Raw genomic sequence first — 21,676 nt, 5'->3', positions numbered from 1 at the left:
GGTGAGCTAAGTAGCATAAAGGAGAATGGTTGCTCTTATTGATATAATTATTTTTGTTTGTAAGCATAACGGAAGGGGAATTATGAAGGATGAATTGTTCTGGAAATTTGCCTTTAGTAAAGTTTGTTTTCTCTAGAATACTCATCCTTACACTGGTATGAAATTTTGTTGGGTTGCATGTTAGAACTACTGTCTTGGTGATTGTGTCCTAGGAGATGTTGAATTATGGCTTAGATAATTCTTTTTGTCTTGGTCCCCCACTTCAAAGATATTTGGAAATTAGTGAATGGTTTAAAAAACATGGTAAAATGGTGACCTCTCTTACACACTTGTTTTATATGTGTATCCTGCCTGTGGATTCTTCTGTAATCATGTATGTCAAACAGGAGCTGTAACAGCAAGTGTAATCTGCTTGTTTTCCAGGCTTCTGGTTGTGTCAGTAAGTTCTTATCCTAACAATGCTTTTATACATTTTCTACTTTATTATATTATTCCAAATGCTTGCCTCATTCACCTATATTTCACATATCTTCATAGTTATTATACTTTAATACTTTTAACTGTCATATTTACATATTTCATCACATATGTTTATTACATCCATTCATAAAATCCAATTTAATACAATCATTCTATATAATTAGTTTCCACCTTAAATTACCAATTTTAAGTGCCACCTCTAAAGTTTATATATTCACTAATTATCTCCCCTTTTAATCCCAATGAAATTTAACCTTTATTACCTAAAAATTGAAATTAATAATCCTTCTAAAACTACATAGCAAATATAAATCAGATTCTGTATGGATTTTCCTTCTTAAATTCATAAAAATTATTTACAATTTCAGACTAAAGAAAACATATTAATCTATTCACTTAATCCTAAACTCTGATATTAATTCCATTCCAGCTCTCCTCCTATATCATTTGAATTATTTTTAATGCACATATTCCATTAATTATTCCATTCATCTTTATATCTTTAAAAAGGCCTGCTTTCCAGAACTAAAAAATGTCTACTCCTTTACAATCCCCCTCATATTTCATTTCAATTATTTCAATATATTTAGTAAACATCTTCCATTAATTATTACATTCACCTCTATAGATATAAGAAAAGAGCTTACCTTCCAGTTCAGTTCAGAGTATCAGTTCTATTTTCCATCTTAATAACCTATATATCCCTATTTCCTACAATATTCATAACTTTAAGTATATTTAAACTACCCCTTCTCAACTTGCAGAATCCCCTTTTAAGATATTAATTAGCCATTGTCTTTATGCCTTCTAATTAAACAATTCCCTTTCATTTTTTTTACAATTCCCATATTTCTTTGTTTCCAAATCCTGCTTCTTATCCTTTCTTTTCCCTTTCATTTTATTCTGCCTCTCCAGTTTTTATCCCCCTCCCTATTTATACCCTGTTTCTCCAACAATATGGCCTCCCCCAATAAGAAGTCCCAGCATGTTTTATAGGCATGAAGTGAAATTAAGCCCCTCCCCCCAAATTAAGGCCTATATTAAAACATGCGAAATGGGGGGAATGGTGGGGGGGCTTGCCATTAGGAAGTACTTTTGTTGCACACCCGGATATGGTGCTGCCTGCGTTGACCCCAATACGAAGTGCCCCACCAATGCCGAGGTCAACATCCAAGCCATCGCTGCCCGCCCGCCCGCTTGAAGATGCAAGGGGGGGGGAAATTAAGTCACCCCAAAAAAGATGGCCTAGCCATTTTTTCGGGGCTCAAAAAAAAAAAGACCCGGCCTTATTATATGAGAAACACGGTAGCTTCCTTCCACCCTTCAATTTTCTGCTGTTTCTGTTGACCATTTTTAATTTTGCAAATATTCCCTTTTTTATTTAACTTCTTATGTCTCATATTTTTATTTCCCGCTCTTCTCCTCCCTCTTTTCAGAGTTCTTTGTTCCCAATGATAGTTAAAAATGGCCTCTTCTGTAGTCAGCTCCACCTCATCTTCCATCTTTTGTCTTTGTTGTCTGTGTTGTTAATATTCTGAGATCACGTTTTCCAATAATTTTAAAGTATAACCCAATGATTCACCTCGTTCTTGTAATATTTCTTTCATGGTTCTGAGATCCATTTTTAATTCCAGAAGAGATATCGCCATTTTACATGTTTTTGTCTAATAATTTAATCCAAATAGTGTCTATGAGGTTAGTTTCCAACAGTCAGCTTTTGTTTTATTCCTCTCAAATTTTTAGTTCATAACTAGTCCAAAACCAAGTCCAACCAAAATCAACAATTAATTCCAGGACAGAATCTTCCTGCTTCTTTCTTTGTTTCAAAGTTTCAATTTTTCAAAGATCTTGTTACATTGTATCAATGTTCCTTAAGATTTTTTAGAAACAGAATCTTTTAGTAAAAAAACAAACAAATTAACCTTAACCATTAGATGGCACTCTTTATCATAACAAATATTCACCCCTTTTTAAACCACAGTCTTCCAAAAAAAAAATCAAACCCAATTGATATTGAGTTTTCTCTTTAACAATCACAAATTCAGCCTTATTAGTGCTTATATGGTAACAGAATATATTTATCCAAATTAGTTAAATGGTTTCTTCTTCCAGCTTCTACCTTTTCCGGTTCAAAGCCCCACCGCTGTCAAAAAACAATTCACACCTTTTTTTTCTCCTTTCTCTTCGCCGCTTTAAATCCTTTTTTAAAAAAATTCTTAAAAATTAATCCTGGTGTACCTTTCATTTAGTTATAGCATCCCGTTTCTCATATTGTCTGCTTCTTTCTCTCTCCTGCACAATCTTATTCCATCTTACTCTTCCCCTTCAGAGTGGCCATTTTAGACCACCGCTTCAGACATCTTCAGGAGGGAGCTTTGCCAAGCCAGGGAGGTGATTTGCGACCCCCCTCTACCCGGCTGACAGTCTCCCCTTCTTCCACCGCCCCTATGAGGCGGCTTCTGCCCCAGATCTAGCCGATCAGGGCTCTCAGATGAAAAAGCACGGACCAAAGCCGTGGACAATCATGGTCAGCGGTCCGTCTTTGCGGAAGTCCCATCTGTTGCAATTTTAATGCAGGCAGCATTATCTTCATAGATGATTACAGCTTGATTTACCTTTATATTTAAATCCTGTAACAGCTGTACATACCTAGTTCAGACAAAGCAATAAATTCTGCCTCCGCATAGAAATGGTTACAGTTGTTTGCTTTCTGGACTTCCAACCAATTAAAGCCCTCTAAACAATATCACAATCCCAGAATTGGACTTTCTGGTTTTTACATCATTTGCATAATCACTATCAACATAGCATTTCAATTTTAATTCTCAGAGACCTGTATTTGAGGACCCAAATTCACAGTTCCCTTCAAATACCTGAGAATCCTTTTTACACCCATCCAATGCAATTGCGTTGATGCAGTAGTAAAGCGACTCAAAATGCTTACTGTGCAAGTTATGTATGATCTGGACCATTGTGACAGATATAAGAGGCTTCCTATTGCTGACCGATATCTCTTGATCACAGGCTTCATTATCGTCCTCACCCAAACTGTTATGAAAATCTGTACTCATAAGGTGTTGGAGCAGTATTACAATTTTTCATGTTATATCTCTCCAACAACTGTTCAATTTTTTTTTGACTCAGAATATAACTGCCTTTCTCAGTTTTTTGTATCTCTACACTGAGATAATTTTTTATTTCTCCCAAATTCTTTAATTCAAATTTCTTCTCCAACTTATTAGCAAATTCATTTACCTTTGATACATCCTTTGTATCCACAAATCTACAAATGCTAATAGTTGACAATCCCCACCTTTTAACTTTCCAGTGTATATGCAACCATCAGCCTTGCAACTCTTGAACCCAAGACCTTTCGATGCCTTATCTAAACAAATATTCAAATTCCCTCAGCCCATAAATGGCCTTGTTCAATTTATACACCATGTTAGGCTTTTTACTTTCATGCCCTGGTGCTTGAACCATGTAAATTTCTTCCTCTAAGTCTGCATTGAGGAATGCAGTGATTAAGTCAAAATGCCAAATGTTATGGCCATGTGCCGCTGCCAACGCTTGTGCCAGCCTGATGCTTTCACTCTTTACAGTTGACACAAATATCTCATTATAGTGCACATTTTTCATTTGTGAAAACCCTTGTGCCATTAACCTTGCTTTATATTGTACCTCGTTATTGGACAGTTCTTTCTTCTTGTATACCCACTTGCATCCTACAGCTTTGCTATCCTGTGGCAAAGTCATAGAGGTGAACACTTCATGTTCTCCCATGGATTTCATTTTTTTGCCCATGGCTTCTTTCCTCTTTATTTGTTCAATTTTAGGTAATGCCAATACTTCCTTATAGTTCTTTGTCTCATACCATACATTACACACATTAAGTTTACTAGCAGAATACCTGTCAGGTGGAATCCCTTTGTTCCATCACTCTGACCTGTGTGGCATTGACTGCTCCTGTGCTTCAACCCTCTCTTGCTTCATATCTTTTTCATCTTCTCCCTGAACACTGACACCATCACTAAGTGAGTTGCTGTCACTAAGTGGATCACCATTACTAAGTGGATCACCATCACTAAGAGAATCATTCCAAAAATTTGAATCAATTCTGTTCCAATTTTGCTCTGCAAAGTTTGCAGACCTGAAAATTACTATTGTCTTGCTCCCATCGCTAAAGCGATAGCTCTGAGCCTGGCTCATAGCCCATAAACCTGAGCTTTCTAGCCTTTGGTTGTCCCTTTCTTCTAATTGCTTTTTGGAATATGCACCCACGCATTGCTTCCAAACACCCTTAAATATGCCAGAGATGGTTTTCTCCCATATAGCACTGGATATGGAGTATCATTAATGGAGGAACTACACAGTCGATTAACTAAATAATTAGCAGTCAACATGGCTTCACCCCAATATGGTCTGTTCAGACCAGAATCCTTTAGCAGTGAGTCCTTCATGGTTTGTAAGACTCCATTCCGCCTCTCAGCAGCACCATTCTCAGCTGCTGTGTATGGATTTGTGTGTCTGTGTTTTATTCCTAACTGTCCCAACCACTGTTGAAAACTTGTTGACATAAATTCTGAACCTCTGTCAAGTTTGCAGCTGACATACCTGTTGTTTATACCTTCTTTCTACAAAGCTTACCCATTGCTTAAATTTCTGTAGCAGCTGTATTTTACTTCTCAGTCAATAGCAGAACCCAAACCTGCTATAGTCATCTACAATGACCAGCGCATACTTTGCTCCTCCCAAACTGGCTTGCATTGGCCCAACCAAATCTGCATGTACCAGATCTAGAACTCTTGCCTACCTTGTGCTACTTTTGCTTACTGGGAATCACAGGTGGTATTCTACCAGTTTGAACCTATTCGGGCAAACCAGTAGCGGTTATTTGGCGTGGGTCACTGAACCGGTGGTGACCCCTGGCTGGCCATGCCCCCAACCCAGTCACCCGGTCGCTCACTTGCCCCGATCGCTCTCCTAGCTTTCCGTTCCCCATGTCCTCTTTTTCCCCAGGGGGAAAGGAAGAAAGGCATGGACGCTGCAAGTATCACTTTCCCCCGTGTGAGTTAAAGTGCCTGAAATGAGAGGGACTGCGGGCTGACAGAGGAGGTGGGGGTGAATCGAGCCTTGGAGCACTTTTCCAATGTAAAAGAAATGCATTTTGAAGCAGGTCCTTTAAAAACTTCTCCAAGGATTCCCCATGGACGCTGCAAGTATCGCTTTCCCCTTGTGAGTTAAAGTGCCTGGAGTGAGAAGGAGTGTGGTCTGACAGAGTGGATAGGGGAATCCACTCCAGCCTTGGAGAAATTTAAAGGAGCTGCTTTAAAATGCATGTCTGTTAAGCTACAAAAGTGCTCTCTGTGTGTGTGTGAGTGTGTGTGTGTGTGTGTGAGAGAGAGAGAGAGAGAGAGAGAAAGGGAAAGAAAGAAAGAAATAGGAAGAGAGAGAGAGAGAGATAAAACTCTGTGCTATTATTTTTAATTGTTCCATTATTTATCATGTGTTAGTATTTTACACTGTCCCTATACCTAGAGTGATTTTTCTGCCTTTCTTTTGTCCAGGGCTACCACATATTTTTCACGGTTTACATGCATTCAATGTCAATAGTCCAGAGCATAAAATACACGTGTTTAACAAGAATTGAAAGGGACTTTGGAGGTCTTCTAGTCCAACCCCCAGCTCAGGCAAGAAAACTGAGGATGCCAAACTCTGAGCAGAGATCCCTGGGAAAGGTGTCAGAATAACAGAATAACACTTAAAAGGGACCCTGCGGTGAACCCTATACCATTTCAGAGAAATTTTATAAAATTCCGCCGGAAGTCCATCTGGGCCTGGTGCCTTTCCATTGTTTTGCTACTTAAGTGCTTCAGTTAACTCCATCATCATTGTATTACTTTCTAACATTTCAATCTCTTTAGGTATCTGGGGTAGGTTAGCATTCTGTAAGTACTGTTTAACTGTTTCATCATCAATATTCTCTTGTGTATATAGTTTCCTGTAATAGTCTCATATAATTTCCTTCTTCTCTTTGCTTCCATAGCAAACTTGGCCTTGATCATCTATTAATTGCAATATTTTCCTTGATTCTTTCTCCTTTCTCAGTTTATATGCTAACCATCTACCTGGTTTATTTGCATCTTCAAAGTAGTTCTGTTTCGTGCCTCTGATTTTCTGTGCTAATTCTTCTTTTTCCATTAATCTCATTTTATGTTTAATTATATCCATTTTTAACTTAATGTCCTTTTCCTGTGGCATTTTCTGTAACTCTTTTTCAAGTTCTTTATACTAATGTCTAATGTCTTAGAGGCTAGTCTTTTTGTGATATTTCTTTTCCTTGTATAGTCTATTATCAAGCCTCTGGCATATGCCTTCATTGTATCCCATACATTCTGCACTGATGTGTCTTCTTTTTTATTTTCTTTAAAGAAAAAAGGCAGTTCTTTCATCCTCTGTATGAAGTCATTTTCTTTTAATATAGTATTGTTTAACGTCCATCTAGATCTTCTTATTTGCCCTTTCCATTTAATTGTCATTGGATTATGATCTGACCAAATACTTGTTTCAATATTTATTTCTTGCATATTGGCTAACAATTCTGTTGACATCCATATCATATCTATTCTGGACCATGATGAATGTCTGTTTGAATAGAAAGCGTATTGTTTAGACTTAGCATTTCTTTGTCTCCATGCATCTTTTAGGTTTATTTCATCTGTCATTTTAAAAAAGGATTTAGGGAGAGTCTTTCTGTTTTGCTTTGTTGTTTTCTGTGTTGTATAGTCCAATTTATTGTCTACAATTCCATTGAAATCTCCCATCATAACGATATTAGTATAGTCCAGTTCAATTATTTTCATATGTAGTTTTCTATAAAATTCTTGTTGATTGTCATTCGGGTCATAGATTGCAATCAGGAGTGTTCTCATATTATTGTCCATTATTTCCACCATTAATACTCTTCCATCATCATCTGTATCAATCAATTTTGCTGGGATAATATCTTTAATGTATAAAACCACTCCTCTTTTCTTGAATTGTGTCAAAGAAGTAAATATTTTCCCTAACTTTGGCTGTATCAACATATTAAAAATGTTGCTTTTTAATATGTACTTCTTGTAGGCAGATTATATCAAATTTTAATTTCTCTGATTTATGGAAAGTTTTCCTTCTTTTAGCAGAGGAATTAAGTCCGTTTATGTTAATTGTAATCAGCCTTTTCTCTTCCATGTTTATAATTAGGTTTAGCAGCTCTTGTAGATCTTGGTTCACGTTGTTCTTTAACTTCCACCTTTCCGCCTACTGCACCTTCTTCTTTTTCAATTGCTATTTGGCAATCCTCTTGGAATTCAATTAGTGACATTTCTTTTTCTGTCTCCTCCTCTCTCCCTCCAAAGTATTCAGTATAAAACAATTTAGCTTTCTCATTTGAGTCAATTCTGTGTCTCTGTTCTTGCCATGTGAACCTTCTGGAATCAGCCATCTATAATTTACCCCATTTTTAAGTAGGATTTTAGTCAGGAATTGGTATTCTCTTCTCATTTCTCTCACTCTTCTAGGCACTTGTTTCAGGACCACAATCTCCTTATCTTTATGTTTCAATGTTTTCTCTCTTGCCACCTGTGATATTTGTGTTTTAATGGCTTTCTTTGTAAATCTGATGTGAACTTCTCTTGGTAAGCTATTTCTCATTGCATATCTTGTGAAGACTCGAAAAACCTCATCTATTCCATCCATCATCTTCTCTTTGGTTATTTCCAGAGCTTCAGCCAAGATTTCTATCATTATCTCAGCTAAGTTTTGTCCCTTTTCTTCGTCTATGTTTTGAAATCTGAGATAAAATTCTGATCTATCCATCTCCCATCTCAGCATCCCACTTTTATCTTGTTCAACCACTGTTAATCTGTCATTGATATCTTCAATCTTCTTATCTCTTTGTTTATCTTCTTCAATTTTTTTGAATTTCTCATATTTCATCATCATTTGTTGAATATTCTCCACCTTTTCATCAGTTTTTTCTATTCTCCTTTCAATATTCTCTGTTCTTGCTTCTATGCTTTGAATTCCTTGCATTATCATCTGCAATGTCACCTTTTCCTGTTCTTTTTCTTGCTGTAACATCGTCTGTATTGAGTGTTGTCCTCCAGATGGTGAAGAGGAAGAAGTAGGAATTGAAGAACCAGCCGCTGTTAATTTCCTGCTCATTTCAGACGATTCAAAATCTTCAGGTTCTTCAAGTTCTTCTAAACCTTAATCCACTCGTGAAATAGCCAATTGTAAATCCACTTAAAGATAGTGGAAAAAAAGAAGCAAGATAGAGAGAGAGAAAAGATTTCTTCAGGTTCTTATATACCTTAATCCAGTTGCTTAATTAAATAGCAGTAAAAGCTCAAAAAAGGAAGGAAAAAAAACCATAAACAGAGAAAGGAAAAAAATGTTAAATCTTGTAAAAGGCAGAAAAATAAAAAGTAAAAAACTAAAAAGAAAAGGGAATTTCTTCAGGTTCTTCAACACCTTAATCCAATTAGAAAGTCTCAGGTATGAAAAAGTATACCAAAAAAAAGGAAACCACAAAAAAAACCACAACCCAATATTGAAGGTAGGTAAAAAATGCAGGAGAGGGAGAGAGAGAGAAAGAAAAAGCCTACTCCCTTAAAAAAAAAAGAACATTAATACTAAGGCTTTTCCTTTAAGATAGAATGCAAAAGTAAAAATTAGGTTCCAAAAGCAAAAAGAAAGACAAAAGCAGGTTCCAAGAGTCCAGAGATCCAAATAACTATTACAAATAATAAGCTGATAAGGAGGGGGTGTGAGGAATAGGCATACACAAAACATCATTGAACCTTGTTTCCAGATATGGAATTTGCACACTGCCTCTTCCAATGACTTTAGTCTTTTTGCCATTTGCCAAGGCTACAGCATCTCCTGCAGCTGCATCCATCCTGTAAAACAATTTAGAATTGTTAACAATTGTTTGACTAGCTCCACTGTCAATTAACCATTGATCTCTACTGTTACAATGGCTGGTTTGTGCCACAGCAACTTGTCCATCTGCTGATTTTGTTCCTTGTAAACTGCTTTTGTCTTGCAAATAACTTCTTCCTTGCAAAAAAGTTTTTCCTTTGCAAACAGTCCTTCTTTAGGTGTGTCTGTTCTCCACAGATAAGCACCGCCTCTGTTGTTAGGCTGTAATCTGATCTCTTCTGCTGCTTTTCTCTTCTCTGCTGACAGACAGCCTATGGAATTTTCCATTCTGCTTCTCTTTCTGCTCCTTGGGCCCCCTCCTCAGGAAGTTTTCCTCTTGGCTATTTTCTTCCGCAATCAGACATGCTTTCAGTGCCTCCAAACACAATTCCTGCTCTGGTTTGCATTCAAATACTGCAGAAACAATGTCCCACAAGTCATCTAGACCAGGGATCCCCAACCTTTGACACCGCGGACCGGTACCGCATCAGCTGGAACAAGCCTTACCGGGCAGCTGGTTGCTGGGCTCTGCCATCTTTTTGATAAAAAGCGCTTCCGGTGACCTTTCGGTAGAAGCTCACGCTTTTCATCAAAAAGATGCGTTAGCGCTTCGTGAGCTTTTCCGGGTAGAAATGGCTTTCTACCGGAAAAGCTCATCGAAGCGCTACGCCCGCCATCTTTTTGATGAAACGCGCCCGTGAGCTTACCGAAAAGCTCACCGGAAGCACTTTTTCATCAAAAAGATGGCGGCGCCCAGCAAGCCAGCGGCCCGGTAGGAGTTGGCGCTGGAGCTGATCGAACCGGTCTGTGGACCGGTGGTTGGGGATCCCTGATCTAGACTGTTTAAAACCAGCAGCACTTTCTGAGATTCAGGAATCTGCATTCCACACTGTTCTAACTCCACAAACGAAGTTTGCATATTTACAAGATGCTGCTCCAGAGATTCTCCTGGTTGCAGACTGGCTCTATATAACTTTCTTGATAATTGCACAGTATTGCATGCAGACACACTCACATGAACACTTCTTAACTTCAACCAGATTTCCTTTGCAGTCTTTAAATCAGCTACATTGATAAACTGTTCATCTTCTAAACTTAAGTTTATATAAGCCATTGCTTTATCATGCTGCCTCTGATCTGCAGCAGTTAATGGCACTTGGGGTGGGTTTTCAACAATATCCCACAGTTCCTTAGCTTTCAGGAAACATTCCATCTTTGCAGTCAAAATTATATAATTCTTCTGACCCAAATGAGGCAGAGAGTTCTCCTTAATTTTCTCAGCCATCCTGCAAAGCTTTCCTCTGCTTTGTAAACACAGGCAGTCTCACTCAGTTTAATTTACAATGCAGTCCTTTCGTGTGTTCTGTGGGCTGGCTGGGCTCATAACCTGTTAGATTTTGCAGCCAAAATTCAAATCCAGAAAACACACACAGATGACTGATTCAGCAGGGTTCATTAATTTCTTTATATACATAATAACACTAGAAGTAAAGTTTACAATACCAGTAGTTTCTTCCAGCATGGTAAAGGTTACAAGCAAAAAGACAAGCAGCAGCTCAGAGCAGAGACCAGTTTCAGTTTAGAGCTGAGAGCACAGAGCTAAGCCACACCCATTTTCCTTCCACTCCCAGCCCATTCTGACCTTGTTAACCATGTCTCTGCCAGTTCATGAATATTCTGACAGATCTGGTCAAAAGAGTACAAAGAATGCCCAATGCTTCACCGAGGAAAGGAATTGTACTATCCAATTTAAAATAATGATGGGCACAACTTAAAATTGGTGATTATTCTTAAAGCTATAAAAAGACGAGATTCAGGATAATTTATGGACTGCCTCATCCCAGACCAACTTTACTAAATTCTGAAGTGTAGAGGCCTTTCTCTAGGCTGTGGCAACAGCATGATTTGGAAGGAGGGAGGTTCTCAGTGGCCTCATTTAAACTGTGAAACTCCCAGTTTATTTTGGGGGAGGCAGGTTGGTATTTCATATGGTAGGTTTCACAAACTTATTAACATGTTTTTTGTTTAAGAGAGGGGTTCCTTCAGTGGTGGGATTCAAAATTTTTACTACCAGTTCTATGGGCATGGCTTGGTGGGTATGGTATGGTTTGGTGGGTGTGGCTTGGTTGGCATGGCAGGGGAATGATACTGCAAAATCCCCATTCCCTCCCCATCCCACAAACCTGCTTTCCAGCTCCATTCTCCTGTGCAGGGCAACAAAAGAAGACTCCGCTGATCAGCTGGGACTTGGGAGGCAGAAAACAGATGGGCACGGGGCCAGTCAGAAGTGGTATTTGCCGGTTCTCTGAACTACTCAAAATTTCCTCTACCAGTTCTCCAGAACTGGTCAGAATTTGCTGAATTCCTCTGGGTGCCTTCTCTTAACTAGTGTAACATTTATTTGAATATGTTATCTATCTTTTTGTGTTTTGTCTTGTTTCCATTTTCTTTTAATTCATTTTACTGTTTTGCTGATTTTAATTTTTGCATTAGGTATAAATAATATAAGCAGACTTTAAAATAAACTTTTAATTTGAGAAGAATGTAAATACATCTGCAACTTCTTGAGATCTAATTAATTTTGTTGGGCTATTGAAAAATGTAACAAAAATACTGTTGTAACAGTACACTAACACTTTTAGTACCTGAGCATGCAACACCTCATTTCATTAAACCTTTATGTGATGGAATGTGCATGCAGTGTCATTTGAACAATGGCATCATCACACATACGTTTCAAACTGACAGAAATTATGTAATTGGCCTCATTTGCCTGGTGATGTCATCACACAACTAATGTAAATTCCCACCTTACTCTTACTCTTTAATACAGTAGATATTTCTGAATAATGGAAACTCCTTTGCTGTTAGTTTCATTTACAATGCTTTATAATTCTCTCTGAAAATAAATTATATCAAAATTTATATTTTTCAGTTTAAATAAACAAGGATTAGAGCTGTCAAAGACTGGACTACCTGTTATGCAGAACAGACAAGGTTATTGCAACTGTTGCCATGCACCCTACAGCAATCTGGAACAGGTATTTAAATAAAAATTTGACTCTGGCATATAGAAACCTTGTTCAGAGTATTGCAGCATAAATTCAGTGCCAGAAAAGTAAACACAGATGACTGAGGCTTCATTTAACTTCTTTATAAACATATTAAATAAATTTTACAATACCAGTTGTAGATTTCTCCAACATGGAACAAACTCAAACAGAAGCAGACATGTTACAGGTGCAGAGCAGAGCTCCATAAGCTCCATAGGATCCATAAGTAAGGGGGGGCTTGGATTCTTGTTGGAAGATGGCTTACAGGAAAGGCTGTTGTTAGGAGATTTTGCAACTTTACTTGCTTGTGACGTAGTTTAGTGTCGAAGAGAAAAATCTATGAAATGTGACAAAAAATGCTTATAGAATTGGGATTAGAATTACCAGTGTTACAAAAATGATTCTTTTACCATATCCTCTTTTTACTCTAACTACAAAATTTTACACCATGGTACACTGCTATTTTTTCCCCAATTATAGAGTAGGGTTGTTTTCATTTTTGTTTTTTTGGGGGGGTGTCTTGTCCTTAGTTGCTGCTGCAGTTGGTTTTTCGCCAATGTTTCTTAGTTCCATGACATCAAGTAATATCACTCTTAAAGTATTATTTTTCTTATAATCTTTTGCAATTCCAATTACTGGAATTTATTTTTGTCTCTTATAAAGGAAAAAACCAAAAGTGGATGAAAATACAAAATACCCTTTTCTCTTTATCTTCAGCATGTATATAGTTCCCAGCACAAACATTTTGTCAGTTACTGTAGGAATCGCATGGGTACAAGTAGCTTGATGGAGCGTTTCCTGCAAGATGTTCTACAACATCATCCCTACAGATACCATGATAACAGGTAAAACCATTCAATGCATTAAACTATCTGAATGTTTAATGATACAAATCCAGTATATTAAAGTAGAAATGTATCAAACTGGCAACCTGTTGGGCCAGCTAAAATACATTTGTACCTGGAAGCAACTTGAAAAAAAAGTTGTAAAAGAAGTGAGAAAACTGTAGATTGAATCTGTTGTGGCCAGGGGTGGGATTCAAATTTCTTAACAACTGGTTCTATTGGTGCAGGCAGGCAGACTGAGTTGCTCACAGAATCACAGATTCACTTAGAGATCTATCTATCTGCAATCGGCTATCTGAGTCTGTCACATAAAATTTGCTGGCAAGCAAACTCATAAAATTAACTCACAACACATCATGTATGTAAATATTGAATTTTTTATTTAAAAAAGATAAACTTTTACCCCAAAGCAGGCAGGCAGATTGAGTTGCTCACAGAATCACAAATTAATTTAGAGATCTACCGTATATACTCGAGTATAAGTCGACCCGAATATAAGCCGAGGCCCCTAATTTTACCACAAAAAACTGGGAAAACTTATTGACTCGAGTATAAGCCTAGGGTGGGAAATGCAGCAGCTACTGGTAAATTTCAAAAATAAAAATAATTAATTTGATCTCACTATCATGAAAGGTTTAATTGATTCACTAACCCAAAAGAAGATGATGATGATGACAGCGGGAGGCAGGAATCACTCTCTTCCCCTGTCCTCGGAGGCCCCCTGAGTCAGGAGTCGCTACCTCCGGCGCGGCCCCAGTCCCACGTCGCCTCGGGAAGGGAAAGGCAAAAAGGAAGAGCCGCGGCGGCGCTTTGCAACGGCAGCAGCGGTGGCGGCGGCAGCACCGGAGGCTCAGGCTCAGCGGCTCCTGGTTTTGCCCCACCCTTCCCAAGGCAACGCGGGACCGGAGCCGCACCGGCGGCAGCAACTACTGACAGCCCCAGCCGGACACCCGAACGGAGCCTGGGCAGAACTGCCTGTTGCCGCCGCGGGCGCCGCTGCGGGCGCCCGGCTGCCCAAGTAAAGAACAGGGTGGCGCCGGACAATCGGAGAAGCGGAGCAAAGCCGGAGACCAGCAGCCGCCTCCCTCGGCGCAGAAAGCCTCCCCCAACCAGCCGGCCGGTCTCCTCCTCCTTGGCCACACAGAACAAACAGGCAGAGAAGGAGGAGAGCAGCCGGCCAGCCGGGGGAGGCCTCCCGCGCTGCGAAAGAGGCGGCCAACGATCTCCAGCACTGCCCTGCTCCACCCGCTGGCTGCTCGGACTTGCCGGGCCCGGCACATAGAACAGGGCGGCGCCGGATGTTGGAGAAGCCGAGCGGAGCCGGGGATCATTAGCCGCCTCTTTCGCAGCACAAGAAGCCTCCCCAACTGGCCAGCTGCTCTCCTCCTTCTCTGCCTGCTTGTTATGTATGGCCGAGGAGGAGACGACCAGCCGGCTGGTTGGGGGAAGCTTTCTTCGCCGAAAGGCAGCTACTAATCTCCGGCTTTGCTCCGCTTCTCCAATGTTCCAGCACCACCCTGTTCTTCTTGTGCTGCGAAAGAGGCGGCTAATGATCTCCGGCGCCGCCCTGTTCTATGTGCTGGCTGCTCGGACTTGCCGGGCCCGGCACATAGAACAGGGCAGCGCCGGATGTTGGAGAAGCCGAGCGGAGCCGAAGCCACCTCGCCTCGCGTTGTTTTCTGAGCCCGCGAGCCTAGAGCCAGGGCGCTTTCATTGCACGGCGGAGCTTCTTGTCTCGGGAAACGCCGGGCGTCGTTGCTGCCCCCTGAGGGGAGGGCGATTCTGGGCTGCGCGATTGGGGGACTTCGTCGCTTTGGGTGGGTGGGTGGGTGGGAGCGAGGACGGACGGAGTCCGCGAAGTGGGGCTTGCCTGCCCTTGCTGGCTGCCTCTGCTTCCTTAGGGGCGGGGAAGGGGGCTCATCTGGACCAAGGGTGAGTCTCTCCCTCAGTTTCCCCTGAAGGATCTTCCGTCGCTTTTGGCTTCTCCCTACGTCTTCCCTCTGTTAAAATCCCCCCCACACACACACACTTATTTTCGGGCGGATAGATTTCGTGTCTGAGCATTCTCACATGACGGTGGGTCTTTCCCCCCCCCTAAAAACAGTTAAAAAAAGAAAAAACAATATATCCTCATGTTATATTGCATAAAATAATTTGGCCGTGAGAGAAAATAATTTGGCCGTATTTTGATTTGAGTTTGGCCGCAGAGCCAAGCTGCGATCTGGCAACCCTGAGCGCTGCTTATTGAGTCGGAGGTGGGGGGGGAGAGGGGACGCCTTGGAAACCATGCAAGAACTTTTCTGCTTCCGATTACCCCCATGCTTACAAGTTGCAAAGGAAACACGGAAGCAGGGAAGCGGCTGCCCAGCTCCGGAGCTCCACACCATTTTTTTTTCAGAGGGGAATCTGTCACTCGAGTATAAGCCGAGGGGGGTTTTTTCAGCACAAAAAAAAGGGCTGAAAAACTCAGCTTATACTCGAGTATATACGGTATCTATCTGCAATCGGCTACTTGAGTCTGCACTGAAAAGTTTCAGTCCTAAGAAAGGTTCAGCTCTGCTTTTAGATTAGCTAGAAAGCAAGAAATCCAAGGATTTCCTGCTTTCTAGCTAATCTTAATTTCCTGGCCTAGCAGAACAGCTAATGGTCGTGGGGGGGGAAGGAAAAATAGCAATTTACCAAACCAGGCAAGTTGGATGGCTCGCATGCCAGCTAAGGAGTGAGTGGGCGGGGAGGCCAGCCAGTGGAGCGATTTGCCAGTTCTCCGAACTGGGGACAATCGTGTGTGCAGCATTTGCAAGAAGTCATCAGCTGTGCTGCCTGGACAGTTGACAAGCGCAGCACAGTGTTTGAAAATTCTCTTGCTTCTTGCTTTTTCAACCTCAGCTGTGCCGCGCAAATCAGCTGACGAGGGAAAAGCAGGGAATAAAGGACAGCCTAGAACCCAGGCAGGCGGGTGGGCCAAACACCAAACCGGTTCGGTGTCAGCTGCTCTTCACAGCTACAGGTTCTATAGAACCGGGCCGGACTGGTAGCATCCGACCCCTGGTTGCGGCTTTGTGCTCATTAATTTTGCTTTCACTTTCAGCAAATGTATTACTCTTTTTTTTCTGTTTTGACGAAGAGGGAGAAACTATAACATCTGTTTTTAGTGTCTCTAGCCTTATGCTGAATCATTTAAATTCCTAATCGGAGAAAAGATAAGGTCTGATGTCATTATAATAAAGCTATTGCTGATGATAATGTAGCAATTTCCTGGAAAAAATCATGTACACATCATGTTAGATAAATACCATTAAACTGTGCTCAGCTCCTGGTGATTGCACAGACTAGTGCCTGCCATCTTTGTATTGGGAGTCTACAATTATAATCTTATAAACATTAATTACTGTGAATTAATAGTAATTCATATTCTGGAATGAAATGCTTCTTCAGCCTGTTCAAATGACAGTTTGTCTTATTTAACTACTGACTAAATTCCCTTGTGTAAAGACATCATCTAGATAACATTGTTTTTGTTTTTTCCTTATGCAGTTGAGCTGGGCCAAGCAAGGGAGGGGAACCAGCTAATTCAGACAATATAAGGAAGGACGTTTGAAGGGAGGATAAATGCAGTCTGTTCATTTGTTGGAAAGAGAAGATTTGTTCGGAAAGACAGAGCTTCTGGTATTTTTGCCCACCATGTCTTCTGCCCATATGTTGCTCTAGTCTAAGTAGTAGCTTCTCAACACAAAGGGTGTGCCATTTAGAAACAATTAGGTATGACAAGGTAATTGGAGAGGAATGGATAGAGTTATTGAATAAAGATATTACATGGTCTGAATTGAAGTCAGCAACGGAGAATTAAAGTAATAACAAATCTCCAGGACCAGATGGGATTCCGGCAGAACTATATAAAGCAATAATGGAACTAGTAGGACCACTGATGCTGGAAGTGTTTAATGAGGTACTTCTGGCAGCCAAGATGCCGGACTCGTGGAGGCGGGCGCTGATTTCGCTAATCCCGAAGGAGGATGCAGATCATAGATACATCAACAACTATAGACCGATTTCACTTTTAAATGCCGATTATAAATTATTTACTTCTATCATAGCTAATAGAGTAAAACAAGCTTTAAATCCACATATCCACGAAGATCAAAATGGATTTCTTCCGTCCCGACAAATAAAGAACAATTTAAGAACTGTTATTGATGTCCTAGAATATTATGAAGCCCACCCGGAGAAACAATCCGCACTCATGTTTTTAGATGCTGAGAAAGCATTTGACAACTTAAATTGGCACTTTTTAATTCAAAAAATTTACAATATGAGTCTTGGCACCAAATTTGAAAACATTATAACAACAATTTACAATAAACAACAGGCTAATATACTAATCAATGGCGAACAAACAGGTCCAATAAATATAGAAAAAGGTGTCAGACAGGGCTGCCCTCTCTCACCTCTTCTTTTCATTTTTGCCCTAGAATCACTCTTAACACGGGTTAGACAAAATTCTGAAATTAGAGGAGTGAGGGTCAAATCAGAAGAATATAAACTACAAGCGTTTGCTGACGATATGGTTTTCTTTTTGGAGGAACCCATGGAAAAAGGATATAATCTAATAAAAGAATTAGAACGATTTGGCGCAGTGGCAGGATTAAAAATTAATAGAAAAAAGACGAAATTAATGACCAAAAACTTAACAGAAAACCAGAAGGAAGAATTAGAAGCAATGATGGGGATACAGGTAACAAAAAGGGTCAAATATTTAGGAATATGGTTAACACCACAAGGTAAAACACTCAAAGAGAACAATTATGATAAACTACTTCAACAAACAAAGAAAGATTTAGAATCCTGGAATAAGCTGCAGCTCTCCTTATTGGGCAGGATTGCCTCGATTAAAATGAACATATTACCAAAATTTCTTTATTTATTCCAGACAATTCCAATTAAGTTGCCAAAATTTTTTTTTGAAGAATTAAATAAGATCACACTTAAATTTATTTGGCAGGGGAAAAACCCCAGGATCAATGTAAAGGCCTTACAAGATGCGAAAAGTAGAGGGGGTCTAGCTCTTCCAAATTGGGAATTATATTATTCGGCAGCTAGCCTATTATGGTTAAAAGACTGGGTGAACTTACTTAATAAAAGAATTTTAGCATTAGAAAGGCATGACCTCCAGAGAGGGTGGCATGCCTTCTTATGGGAAATGGGGAAACCCAAGCAGTCTTACTTTCATAGACACCTCATTAGGGACTCATTATTAATTAATTGGAAAAAAATATGCAAAAAACACTATCTAAAAATTCCGATCTGGCTATCAACAATGGAGGCAATGGTACACCCCAATAATTTGGACATAACAAAAATGATTAAATATAAAGATTTATTAGATCCGCAAGGAAAATTAAAAACTCGACAAGAATTACAGGAACAGGGATTTAAAATTGATCAGTGGTTATATATACAAATCCATAGCAGATACAAACAAGATATAAAAGACTTTGGAATTTATAACAAACTGCAGTATTTAGATAAAATTTTACTAGGATCAAACAAAAAGAACATATCCAAATTCTATAAATACTTACTGGAAGTAGAATTAGAACAAGAGATAGTCAAAGGGAACATGATAGCCTGGAGCAGGAATGTCAGAAGAAGTATTACATTATCAGAATGGGAAAAGATTTGGAACAGAAATATTAAGATTACAAAATCGGCAGCATATAAAGAAAATACATACAAATGTTTTATAGATGGCACTTGCCCCCTTCGAGGTTGGCGAAAATGAACCCAAACACGAGTCCAAAATGCTGGAAATGTAAAAGCATAGAAGGAACCTACTTTCATATGTGGTGGTCTTGCAAAGAAACCCAGAAATATTGGCAAAAAATCAGAAAATGGTTGGAGGAGATAACCAAAGAACAAATCGAATATAAACCAGAGTTCTTTCTACTAGGGATCTCTGATAAACATTTACCCAAAAAGATGAAATATGTAACAATTCATATCCTAACTGCGGCCAGATTAGCGTTCGCCCAGTGTTGGAAATCAACCTATACACCTACAGAACAAATGGTCATCCAGAAAATATGTGATTGTGCAGAAATGGATAAATTAACTATAGCACTTAAAAACAAAGAGCCTTCAACATTTTACGATAATTGGAACTCTTGGTATAATTGGTTAGTCCAGAGATATACTGCTTAATGGACAATGGGTAATTTAAGCATAGATATCAATAAGATGTGTGTATTCAAATTAAGGTAGAAGAATTAGATCTTGCAGACTGTCAAAAAGGATATTGTCTGTTTTTAAATGTATCCCTTTTTCTTTTTTCTCTTTCTCTTTCTTTGTTTCTTTCTTTCTTTTACATCTCTTCTTCTCTTCTCTTTCCGGTTCGCAAGACCGAGTGTTCTTTTTTTGTTTTTTTTTTCCCTTTTGTGTATGTAATGTCGATATGTTTTTAATTGTAAATTTAATAAAATTTATTTATTAAAAAAAGATAGAAACAATTAGGAAGAAATTTTAGGCAAAGGAAAACATATAAAGAATAATCAGGGCATGGAGAGATTGTCATAGAAATCTACCTATTGAAAGAAGACAGTATAAATGAAGCTATAGATCAATCTGAGGACCAAAGTACCTGAAAAACAGTATGAATGAGCTCGTAAATAAATTAGATATCTGCAACATTCTGCAACACAATCTGGGTCCTTTAATACTAATGTGATTAACATATGACCTCCAAAGCAATTTCCTAAAGCAGTTTAAAGGATACTGCTTTAAAAAGATTTAGTTTAGTTTTCTTTATAACTCCTTTAAATATTTGACAGGTTTTAAAATTTATTTACTAAGTGAGGGTTCTTTTAAGGGTTGACAATTGCCAGTTGTATTTTTTTGATAGTATATAATTCATGTTCCTAATTTTGGATCTTCATAACAGATCATACTTAACTTTACCAAGTGGATTTCTCCAGTGAGTTAAGAGGGAAATACTTCACAATTCTCAACTAATATGAGAGATGCAGGTAGTCCTTAGTTTACAATTGCTTGTTCAATAACTATTTGAAGTTGTAGTGACATAGAAGAAGTGTGGTACTTACAACCAGTTCTTGAAATTCATCAGCACCCTGATGGTCATGATCACAATTCACTTGGCAATTGGTTCACTCCTACAATGGCTACAGCATCCCATGGTCAGGTGATTGTGACCTTCCCTGCCATCTTTCCACAAACAAAGTTAATGGGAAGCTAGCAGGGAACGTCTCAAATCACTCCCATAAGTTACTACAGTTGCTTTTTCCCCCAAGGAGCCTGCTGTGGAGTATGAGATCTCAAAGATCTTGAACTCTGTAGCATGTACCTGCAGCACCCTTCTGTTGCCCGGTCACCTCCCTAGCACCCAAGGCTTGTAACTTCCTGCCAGGCACAAATAGCTATTTCTAATGGCCATTTTGCTTCGATTTTGCATTAGAAAGCAGATGGTTATAAATTAGATCTTCCCTATGAGAAGAGGGTTGTGTTTGAACCATTTAAACAACTGGGCAATTAATAAAAAGTCTTATCCAAAGTACTTCAAATTAGGTTGGTTGCATGAAATATATTATCAATATATCAGAGCCTACATTCATATTCTTAAAAACCAATCCAGAAAGGGTATTGTTGGTGATGCTGTGGAAACATGGATGGCATTTCAAATACTCCAAAGGAATATATGACCGAGGGGAAAAAAGTCTACTATGACCTGGACATCTCAAAAATTACTTTTTGAGTATTCCTATTGAAATAAATTTGAAGCTTGTCAGGAAACCATTTGAATACACATGATGCTGATGTTTAGAGCAAAGCCATTCCTCTAATTTGGACAAAGCACTACTCAGACACTTTCAATCAGAGATGCTTTAGTTGCTAAGCCAACACTTTACTGTGATGCATTCTTTCCAGGCTCAGAGGGAATATTTTCAATATTTGCTATCCACTCCAAGTGAACAAACCAACTGGGATTTGAAAAACCTAGGAGTATTTACATATCTGTTTCTGTCATGAATATATGAAAACTAAAATAAAAAGTGAAAAACATGAGAAAGAGAAGGGAATAAAATTTGATCTACAAAAAGAAGGTTATAAACTAAGACATTTGCAGTTGCAAATATGAAATACTGATGTGATAGTTAAGACTTAGTTCAATTAATACAGTAGTATTTTTGTAATTTAGTGTCTTTGTTCTGAATGTACTGTCATTGAGTTTGAAGTTTGTTATATATAATAAATATTATGAACTATTTTCTAAATTAATAGTAATATAAATATTAGTCAGAGATATATGGTGTGAAGTTATGT

The 21,676-nt window shown here is 39.0% G+C and overlaps 1 protein-coding gene across 3 annotated transcripts in view; it reads left to right on the top strand.

The window, feature by feature from the left end:
* ZDBF2 (zinc finger DBF-type containing 2) overlaps positions 1 to 21,676 on the top strand; it is a 62,551-nt gene that overhangs the window by 22,015 nt on the left and 18,860 nt on the right. For all 3 annotated transcript variants that reach the window (XM_087949479.1, XM_026673194.2, XM_026673195.2), the window contains 2 exons: positions 12,383 to 12,488; positions 13,218 to 13,345. In XM_087949479.1, the coding sequence (XP_087805605.1) occupies positions 12,383 to 12,488; positions 13,218 to 13,345 (234 nt within the window). The remainder of the gene's footprint in view (positions 1 to 12,382; positions 12,489 to 13,217; positions 13,346 to 21,676) is intronic.

Source organism: Notechis scutatus, chromosome 1 (genome assembly GCF_049901735.1).
Source record: "Notechis scutatus isolate UNSWTSFEM ecotype Mainland chromosome 1, rNotScu1.2, whole genome shotgun sequence".
Taxonomy (NCBI): Eukaryota; Metazoa; Chordata; class Lepidosauria; order Squamata; family Elapidae; genus Notechis; species Notechis scutatus.
The sequence above is the reverse complement of the archived record's forward strand: the minus strand, read 5'-3'. Positions and strand labels throughout refer to the sequence as shown.